Raw genomic sequence first — 11,368 nt, forward strand, 5'->3', positions numbered from 1 at the left:
ATGTGTGCACTTAAACAATCTCACACACACACACACACACACATGCTGTAATGAAAAAACTGGAATAGATTAACAATGTAAAAGACAGGAAACTAACAAATACTTGCTGGGCCTTGGAAATTAAGTGCAGGGTTTTGGGGCAGCTCGCTCCCAGCACATGAAGGTGCTGACTCCCAGCTCCACTTCCTCCACAGGCATTTCTTCCACAAAGAACACCTCAGCTCCACCTGTCCTTCATCCACCCATCATATGAAAACAAGGACTGCAGCAGAGGTGAAGTGTTTCCCCTGGGGCTGGCAAGGCCCTGTGGTGTGGGCAGGAGGCCTCAGATGCCGCTTGTGGGGCTCAGGAGCTGGGAGCAGCAATGCCCTAAAGAAAGGAGGGGAGCAGGCCCAGGTGAGCAGGGATCCAAATAAGGCAGCAGGGCTGGCCACAGAGTACTTCAGGAGAGCTGAGGACCACCGGCTAGCACAGTGCTGTTGGAGCCTGCAATCACCATCTGCTTCCCGGATTTGAACCCAGTTTGCAGAAGCCAGGATGGCATCCCTGGGACAACTAATGGAAGGTGTCTTTGAATTCTCTGTCTTAGAGCTAGGGAAATAGCACTGGTTCTGATGAACTAGTGCTTCTACCTCACTGCTGGGGAGAAATCTAGGTGCTGTTTTCTGGGGACCAAATCGAACAAAAGGAAGATAATCCAGATAGCCTGGTGTTCTCCCTGCAGTTCCTGCTGCTGTCCTATGATTTGTTATTTCCTTTGCAGAACTACTCTGAATGGCTCCTATCATCCTGGTGATTGCCGTTATCCAGGATACTGCCATTCTCTTCAACATCAGCATCATTTTCCTCCTCTTCTCAGCACATTTGTCTTCCAGGCTGGCCTGGGCAACTCTGTATTCCATAAATTCAAATGGACCGCCATCCTCACAGCTGTGTTCTTCACCCCCAGCATTTTGCTCTATGTCTGGGTCATGACTTAAAGCTGTAAAAATTCCCAATAGCTTTGTCAGGAGAGAGGGACTTCAAACTCTATATTTCAGAGACTAGCACGACAGTGGTACACTGTTATTCTGCAAACGGACAGCTGTGGGACTGGGTAATCCTCACTTCTACCAGGACTCTTTATGACTGCACACGTTCACCAAGGCCAAAGGTAACCAATCCCTGCCACATTGGTGGATGCCTTTCCTTCCTCATAGAGGCTACATTTGTGCCTCGGTGGGATGGGAGTTGGCCCTATGCACAGGAAACAGTTTAACTTATCTAGGACAGGCTCAGGCCACTTGTGTTGAGCAGTTAAGAAGACGGATCCTCCCTCTTGCACAGTAAAGTGTTTCCCAGCATAGATTTCAGTACATAAATGTCCCTAGCCTCAGTTCTTCCCCCTTTCCTTCCTGCTCTCCACCCCATTCCTCACACAAGGCTGAAGCTTTATCCTTGGGAAGCTGTATTTTGCCTGGTACAAGAGGGGCTCCTGGTACCTGCTTTCTTTGCACTAAATGCTAGTTAACGACTGAAGGTTGCAAAGAGTGACATTTTAAGCTCCTGAATGATCACACTGAAGACATTTAGATTTTATACCCAACCCACTTTTTTTCATTTTTACACTTTTTTTAACTTTACTTTTTTTTTCTTTTCAGTGTTCCAGAATTCACTGTTTATGCATCACACCCAGTGCTCCATGCAATACGTGCCCTCCTTAATACCCACCACCAGGTTCACCCAACCCCCTCCCCAAGACCCTCAGTTTGTGTCTCAGAGTCCATAGTCTCTCATGGTTCGTCTCTCCCTCTGATTTCTACACTTTAAAAACAGGAAATAAATTGAATTCTTGTTCCATAAAAATAATTTGCTTATTTAAAAATCAGTATTAGAACCCTGAAGCCTAAGGGTTTATGCATAAACTAATGTTAGAGTCATCTGTATATAAGTCCCAACTTTTTAAAGTGGTTTTATTTTTGATTATGTTAACTTTTAGTGACTGTAAAATTATTAGAGTTCAGATGATAATAGACTAGATGTATATATTGATAGATATATACAAAAGTACATCCCCTGTTGAATTTAACAGGCCTATGTTTTATACATTTGTATAGAATTTTAGATTATTTTAAGAAGTATCAAAAGTATGTGTACACACATATGCACATGTGTCAACATATGCATTGACATGTGTGTGTTGTATGGACAGAAGTATGTTCTGCCCATACCCTAGTATATTCATCCTGTTTCTCAAAACAAAGCTTGGGGGGCGCCTGGGTGGCTCAGTGGGTTAAGCCGCTGCCTTCAGCTCAGGTCATGATCTCAGGGTCCTGGGATCGAGTCCCGCATCGGGCTCTCTGCTCGGCAGGGAGCCTGCTTCCTCCTCTCTCTCTCTGCCTACTTGTAATCTCTCTCTGTCAAATAAATAAATAAAATCTTAAAAAAAAAAAAAAAAAAAAGCTTGGGTATAAATCTCAGCTCCTGATAGACACTTCTTCACAATCTTTTTTTTCTTATCAGTATAACATTTGTCTTGTGACTATGACCTTGGCACATTTATCAGATACTGTTTCTAACACAGTATACCATTCACCCATCAAGCACCTGTTAGATAAAACTAGATTAAAATAAATTAATCCATGGTTATTTGCATTATTTATTAATATATTACTATGTTGGGGGAACCTGGATAACAGAGTAATCATTTATTTAGAAAAACCATGCTTTTCTTCCTCACTGTTTTCAATAGTTAGTGTCTTTTTGATTTTTTAAAGCTGAATTTCTGTCTCATTTATAACAACTATGTTAATACATCATTTTATTAATAAATAATTTAAATTTTGCTTTATTCACTCACTTCCTTTTCATCTTACATTCTTTTCTCCTCATCTTTGTTCTTTCCTTATGAATTTTTGTTTGAATTTCATGAATTTCTGTTCTACCATGAACTTTAAAAAGTAACTTAAAAAATGAACTTAAGTTTTGATTTAAATTCCAGCTAGTTAATGTACAGTGTAATATTAGTTGCAGGTATACAATATAGTGATTTAACACTTCTGTAAGATACATGGGGATCATGAAAAGTGCCCTCCTTAATCCCCATCACCTATTTCACCCATCCCCACTCCTAACTATAGAGAAAAATGGATGGTTACGAGTCTGTCTCTTGGTCTCTCTATTTTTCTTTTGCTCACTTGACTTTTAAATTTTAAATTCTACACATGACTTTTCTTTTTCATATGGTATTTGTCTTATTCTAACTGGCTTATTTCATTTAGCATTTTGTATTCTAGCTCCACCCACATCACTGCAAATGGCAAGATTTTTTATTATTTAAAGGCTGAGTAATATCCCACTGTATATCACTCAGCCATAAAAATAATGAAATTACATACACACACACACACACACACACACACACACACACACACACACCACCCTGTCATCCATTTATCAGTTGACAGACACTTGGACTGTTTCCATAATTTGACCATTGTAGATAATGCTCCACATAGCCCTTTGAATTGGTATTTTTGGATTCTTTGGGTAAATACTTAGCAGTAAAATTTTTAACTCTCTGACCAAACTCCATACAGTGTTGCAGAGTGGCTTCACCATTTTACACTCCCACCAACAATGCAAGAGGGTTTCCCTTTCCCCACATCCTTGCCAACATCCGTTGTTTCATCTGTTCTTGATTTTAGTCATTCTGACAGGTTTTTGATAGCTGATCATAGTTCTGTATATCCCTAATGATCAGTGACATTGAGTATCTTTTCATGTGCCTGTTGGCCATTTGAATGTCTTCTTTGGAAGAAGGGCTATTCGTGTCTTCCGCCCATTTTTTAATTAGATTGTTCTTTTGAGGGGGAAGCTTGAGTTTCTTAGTTTTTTTATATATTTTGGATACTAACCCTTTATCAAATATGTCACTTGCAAATATCTTCTCCTATTCTGTAATTTGCCTTTAGTTTGTTGTTTCCTTCACTGTGCAGAAGTTTTTATCTTGATGAAGTACTTGATAACAACATGCAAAATAATGAAAGTGGACCATTTTCTCATACGATTCATGAAAATTAATTCAAAATGGGTTGAAGACCTAAATGTGAGACACTGAAACTCTTGGTCCTTGCCCTCTGTGGCTGCAGGAAACAAAGAGGGCTGTGACTTTTATGCTGCTCTTGGGCTTGCTGATTACCCCTTAGGGGAGGGGAGTACTAATAAATTTAGCTTTTCTGTTTTGATTTTTTTTAAGTGACCCCAAATTTTAAAACAATACCATATGTTTTCCCAAGACCAGATGGCAAAGGAACCTCCTCAGCCTTCGAGGGAGAGCTAAGGAGGAGCCCCAGCCACACTGTTTCCAGAGTGCTCTGCAAAGCCAGAGTGAAGCTGCCCTCAGGCCTCAGCTCTAAGTATGATTCTCCCCCAGGAAGCTGGTTTAAGGCTGACTGTTTTGCATTTTCTTCTTTGTGTCAGGGACATCATCAGCCAGAATCTGCCAAGTGTAGAAGAGTAACGTGGGCTGTGAGGCTGCTTACTAGGGGCTTCAACTGTGCTCTGTTCTGAAAAGCTGGTCTTTTTTTTTTTTTTTTTTTTAAGATATTTATTTATTTATTTATTTATTTGATAGAGAGAGCACAAATGGGGGGAGAAGCAAGCAGAGGGAGAGGAAGAAGCAGGATCTCCCCTGAGCAGGAAGCCAGAGGCAGGACTCCACCCTAGGACTATAGGATCATGACCTGAGCAGAAGTCAGCCACTTAACCACTGAGCCACTCAGGTGCCCCTTTTCTGAGAAGATGGCCTTAAAGGGAATGTAACCTTTCAGAGGTCACTACAATTGGTCAAGTTCATTCTAGAAGCTTGCTTTCCTTCTCTCAGAGTGTCAGAAGGAGTCCCATCATTGATGAAAGACAGCTTCATCATTCAAATTAAAGTGATGTATTCACAAAACAAGTATGCTGAATTTACCACATGAGATACAATGACATGCTAATGTGTTAAAAATAATGATCATATAATCTTTGTAACTGTGATGGATGAGAGATGAGTTTTTTAAAGGCCCAAAAATTCCTATGCAAACATAGTCATCAAAACTTGTTATGTACTCCTGCATCCAAGATTGTCTCTGGAACAAGTATGGAAAGAAACTCTCGGTTACATATTTTTGTAACCAAAAGAAATTGGGTCCAAGAAGACCCAAAAGGTGTATTTGCAGATGATCTCTTTCGGATGGTACCTATTCTCATTTTGTAGACTGACACTGTCGCCTCTGGTTTTATTTATTTTTTTTTTAAGATTTTATTTATTTACTTACTTATTTGACAGCCAGAGATTACAAGTAGGCAGAGAGGCAGTCAGAGAGAGTAGGAAGCAGGCTCCCTGCTGAGCAGAGAGCCCAACGTGGGGCTTGATTCCAGGACTCTGGGATCATAACCTGAGCCGAAGGCAGAGTATTTAACCCACTGAGCCACCCAGGTGTCCCTGTCCCCTCTGTTATTAATGCAAGGCTTAACATTTCTCCCCCTAGTTTTTATTGTTATATACATATTTTCTTGGGATTTTATTTTTAAAAGAAAAGTAAACAGTGTTTGTGGCAATACAAAGTTTATTCAGTAAAGAGTTTTATGTGCACCACCACCTAGTGGATAACATGGGAACTGATGGAACATCATTTCCCTTACATGGCCTCTCACACAGTCAGTAGTTTCTCAAGTTTTGAAGTCATTTCATGACATTTGCTTTTGTTCAAATTCTTCATCTTTATTCATTTTCCATAGAGATATGAAGGTTAACCAAAGGAAGTAGCTGTCTTCTTGGAAAGCTTTCTGGTTATTAAAGATGTTCTTTGGGGGCGCCTGGGTGGCTCAGTGGGTTAAGCCACTGCCTTCGGCTCAGGTCATGATCCCAGGGTCCTGGGATCCAGCCCCACATTGGGCTTTGCTCAGCAGGGAGCCTGCTTCCCTCTCTCTCTCTGCCTGCCTCTCTGCCTGCTTGTGATCTCTGTCAAATGAATAAATAAAAAATCTTTAAAAAAAAATAAAAAAGATGTTCTTTGGGGTGCTGGATGGCTCAGTCGTTAAGCGTCTGTCTTCAGCTCAGATCCTGGGATCGAGCCCTGCATGGGACTCCCCACTCAACGGGAAGCCTGTTTCTCCCTCTCCCACTCCCCCCTCTTGTATTCCCTCTCTCACTCTGTGTCAAATTAATAAATAAAATCTTTAAAAGAAAAAAAAAAGATGTTCTTTGTTCAGGTGAGTGGTTATTTAACACATAAAGTTCCATGCAGTGAATTATTTCTCCAAAGATGGTTGGCTTTATTCATTTCCTTTTTTTTTTAATAGTCTCCTTCTCAGGTCAGGGGAAATTCATTTCTTTTTTTCTTTTTTCTTTTTCTTTCTTTTTTTTTTTTTTAAACATATAACGTATTATTGGTTTCAGAGGTATAGGCCTGTGATTCATCAGTCTTGTATAATACCCAGTGCCCATTACATCACTTGCCCTTCTTAAGGTCCATCACCTAGTTACCCCATTCTCCACCCCTCTGCCCTCCAGCAACCCTCAGTTTGTTTCCTAGGATTAAGAGCCTCTTATGGTTTGTCTCCTTTCTGGTTTCATCTTAATTATTGTTTCATCTCTTCCCCTATGAGCCTCTGTTTTGGAGGAAAACTCACTTCTTCCCCAATATTTTCTCATTTTTTACTGGGAGTTTCCCTAATAATGATAGACAATTATTTAGGTCCAACAGAGAACTTTTATATAAATTTTCAACGCCCCAAAATTTCCAAATAAAATAAAGAATACCAATATGGCTATAAAATTAGGATAGAAAAATCAAACTTAAGAGAAAACAGATTCAGAGCACCTGTGTGGCTCAATGGATCAAGGTTCTGCCTTTGGCTTAGGTCATAATCTCAGGGTCCTGGGATCGAGCCCCATGTCAGTCTCTCTGCTCAACAGGGAGCCTGCTTCCCTCTCTCTCTCTGCCTGTCTCTCTGCCTACTTGTGATCTCTCTCTCTGTGTGTGTTAAATACATAAATAAATAAAACCTTTTAAAAAAAAATTTTTTTAAATGGCACAGATTCATTAAATGGAAGGACTAATCTAGCTACTGTGATCATTTTTTTAAAAAAAAAATAGGCTCCATGTCCAGCATGGAGCCCAACATGGGTCTTGAACTCACAACCCTAAGATCAAGACCAAATCTGAGGGGCAATTGGATGGCTCAATCAGTTAAGTGTCCAACTCTTGATTTCAGCTCAGGTCATGGTATCAAGGTCATGAGACTGAGACCTTCCTTGGGCTCTTGCTCTGGGTGTATTGAGTCTGCCTTCCCCCTCCACCCTTCTCTGTATTTTAGCCCCTCTGCTCAACAAAATTTTCTCTTCTCTCTCCAAGTGACAAAAAAAAATAAGTCTCATATTTATGAATGGAGAAAAAGGAATTTAGATGTGGAAGGGAAGGAAAAAGAAAGGAGGAAGAGGGAGACGTTATTGATTTCATGGGTAGTAGCCAGCCAGAATGCCTTGAAACAGACTGAAAAGACACTATGAGATGGTCTATATACTTCTCATCCAAAAATGAACTTAAATATAATATGTTTAACAAGACAAAATGATAGCCTGTTTGAATTCTTCCTAATAGAACTTCAATTCTTTAGGGTAGTGATTAGAGGGGAAAAAATAATACCAAGGAAAGAATATGCTTATTGTTACAGGGAGGGGCACACGATGATGAAGTGAGAGATAACTGAAGGAAAAGAAGAAAGGGAAATAAGGATGAAGTCCTCAGCTTGCAAAAGGCAGCATACATGCAAAGTGACCTTATCTGTGAATTCTTCAGATCCTTCCAACAGCCTTTTATAAAGCCTGCTGAAAACTAATGACTCATTATAATTGAATTTTTTTCATGGAAAGTGCTGAAGACTCTGCCTAAAACCCAGGTTGACTGAGACACAACAAAACAGCATGAGGGAGGTTGGTAGAAATGGCAGAGTAAAGACCTCCAAAAAGTCATGCCTTAAAAGCAATGAGAACACTGACCAAAAAATAATTATCGAATTGAATTTTTTTGAGCTCTGGAAATTAACCTAAGGCTTGCTGTTGCAGAAGGATTTATTCAAGAAAACTGGCTGAGTTTGGGTAAGAACAGGGAACACCTCTATGGCCTCTTTAACTTGTCTTGTGCTCATCCCCTTCTCCCCAGCTATGCAATAGTCCTGAAAGCCAACAACCTCTGAACATGGTAAAAACAAAACAAAACAAAACAAACAAAAACTGCCTAGAAGTCCTGGAGAAATGGAAACTGGTTTGGAACTCTCCAAAAATATATTCTCAGAGAACTGTCATTATCTGATGTGTCTCGCACATCCCTCAAACCTCCACTGCTACCATTTGCATTTATTTGACCTGACTCAGAGACCACTTGTTGCAAACAACCTTTTCCTCAGGGGCGTTTGTTGAAAACAATCAGCACCAATTATTTAATATTGCCACTGTCTGAGAAAACTAAAACAACGGAACACGGGAGAAGCTGACCAAAACACTTGAAGGGAAAAACTAAGAAATAAGATGTCCCTAGGGGGCCCTGAGAACTCCAACCTATTCCTGGGAATCTACAAGGCCACACAGAAGCATAGAGAGGCTGCATGCGTGCCAAGGGCCATTTGAAGTCCCATGAAGGATCTAAAAGGGCCCTATTCTTTCACCTAGGGTTGACCTGAAAGCAAGAAGGAAAGGCCAAGAAAGAGCTGTAAAGCCTAAATGTTGAAGGAGAGTGCCCGAACATGCACACAGAGCCCATTGGCAATGGGCAGGAGGCCTCCTGGTTCCAGGCATTTAAGAAATTTCTGTCCAGTCACGAGCTGACTATTAAGCTAATCAAACAGAAATGCCAGTTGCCACAAATGACAAAAAATACAGACATTACAGATTAGTTTTCAGGAAAGTGGACAAACGAACTCACAAGCACAAAGAACAGCGACAAAATCTGATTTCCAGTTTTGCCATATTACAGTATTTCAAATGTCCTGGTTTTTTTTTATTTAAAAAAAGATAATACATGCAAAAAAAAAAGAGAGAGAGAGAGAGATGGTTCATACAGAGAAGAAGAAGAGTCAAAAAAAAAAAGAAAGAAAAAGAAAAAAAGAAGAGCTAGAGGAGGTTACATATTAGACCTAATAGACAAAGATTTTAAATCAGCTATTTTATATATGTTCAAAAAATTAGGAAAACCATGTATAAAGAACTAAAGAAAAATGTAAGAATTATGCCACACCAAATACAATGAAGATATAGAAATTTTAACAAAAGGAAGAAAAAAACTAATAAATTTAAAAGGATTGAAATCATACAATTTTCTTTTACCATATGGAATGACATTAGAAATCAATAAAAGAAGGAAATCTGGGACATTCACAAATATGTGCAAATTAAATAAGACACTCCAAAATTAAGTAGTGAATCAGAAAAGAAATCACAAGGGAAATTAGAAACTAATTTTAGATGAATGAAAACAAAAACATAATAAAATACCACAACAAGATTTGGGAAATATAACTAAAGCAGTGTTTAGAGAAAAACTTGTATCTATAAACACCTGTACTAAAAAACACCCCCCCAAAAACAGAAAACAAAACAAAACAAAACCCTCTAAGCAATAATCTAACTTTGCACCATAAGAAACTAAAAAAGAAGAGCAAACTAACTTAAAACAAACATAAGGAGGGAAAACAAGCATAAGGAAGGAAATAATAGAGTAGACATAAATGAAAAGAGATAAAGACACAAGACATAAGAGAAAAGACATAAAACAAAAGAGATTAACAAACGAAACCAAAGTTGGTTCTTTGTCAAAATCAACAAAAGTGGCAAACTTCTAGCTAGTTTAATCAAGAAGAAAGCAAGAGAACATTAAAATGATGAAATCTTGGAGTAGACCATTATTGCCAACCTTACAAGAATAAAAAGGATTGTAAGGGAATGCTATGAGCAATTATATGCCAGCAATATAGGTAACCTGTGTGAAATAGACAAATTTCCAGGAAGACACAAACTACCAAAACCAGCTCAAGTAGAATTAGAAAATCTGGGTAGACCTATAACAAGTGAAAAGATCAAGTTAACAATTTTAAAAAAAAAAAGCATACACCAAAAAGAAAAACCCAGAACCAGTTGGCTTCATGGAAAATTATACTAAATACTTAAATAACTAATTCCAGATAACAGAAAGGAATGCTTTCCATCCTTTGATTATGAAGGAACAATGCTGAGAACTCTCATGATACTGCCCAAAACTAATTCTTCTAAAACCTCACAGACTATTCCTTCTTATTCTCCTTCCCCAACTTTCCCTCTTTGCATGGCCTTCTCCTAAGTTCCCATTTCCAGAACTTTCCCTCTTGCCTTTATCTCTTAGCAGTATCTATATCTCTGGTAGTCACTTCAAGGATAAAATTTTGGGGAAGCAGGTAAACCATTTCTTTTTAAATAACTAACCTGACAGGGCTCTGTACATGATCATGCAAGTGTGCACAGCCCAACCCCAGAAGAACTAGTCACATCACACACATATAGATGTGGATCTCCATTCCAATTTTTCACCTAATGGTAGTTAAGCAACTTTATTTCCCAAAAATCAGTAATCGTAACCACACTATAACTAATTGTAATTCACATAAAAGTGCCACATGACCCTGATTTTGATATTCTTGGTGAGTTAGGACCAAAAGGAAACTAATAATCACTTAACAGGAAAATCTGATGCTCTAGACTCAAGACACATGATTATTAAACAAGCTAAACTCTAACTTATCCCTTTTACACAAAATCTACTTCTCTTTCTGACTTTCCATTTCTGTAATTATTTCCAACATTCACATAGATTTGAAATCTCAAGCTAGTTCACTCACCCCTCCAATCTACTATTCTACATAACAGAGTAAAATTAATCTGTCTCTGAGACAAAGCAAGTGGCACAAGAAAGGGGGTTGGTGACATTTGCTGACTGCAAGTAAGATGGGTACCAGGTACACAGTGGTAGCTTGAGGACAGATTCTTGACCTCACCAGCCTCCCCTAACCCCCAGGATTTTTACTTTGGCTCAAGTAATCTATGCCAAAGCAACATGTAAAAACTCTAGAACCATCTTTTAATTGTCTGTCATTTCATGTTGAGTATTTTTGTATCAAAGACATCATTCTCAGGGTTCTTTTTTCATTTTTCTTCTGTAATTCACCTTTAAATACTACACAGTGTTCTCCTCAGTGTGGCTAGGCTTTGGGATTCTCTCTCTCCTGGATATGTTCTGTGTGCATAGCTTGGTTCATTGGCCACATTGATTCATTTACATAAGTTAATCACCTCATAGCCACAACAGTTTTAATA

General features: G+C 38.9%; 1 protein-coding gene across 1 annotated transcript in view; it reads left to right on the top strand.

Moving 5' to 3' along the window:
* The window catches only part of LOC131837109 (ankyrin repeat domain-containing protein 26-like), a 40,118-nt gene extending 39,138 nt beyond the window's left edge, over positions 1-980 (top strand). Inside the window, 1 exon segment of the mRNA XM_059183370.1 lies at positions 764-980. Within this exon segment, the coding sequence (XP_059039353.1) occupies positions 764-980 (217 nt within the window).
* Positions 981-11,368: the final 10,388 nt, after the last annotated feature.

Source organism: Mustela lutreola, chromosome 7 (assembly GCF_030435805.1).
Source record: "Mustela lutreola isolate mMusLut2 chromosome 7, mMusLut2.pri, whole genome shotgun sequence".
In the NCBI taxonomy this organism is placed as follows: domain Eukaryota; kingdom Metazoa; phylum Chordata; class Mammalia; order Carnivora; family Mustelidae; genus Mustela; species Mustela lutreola.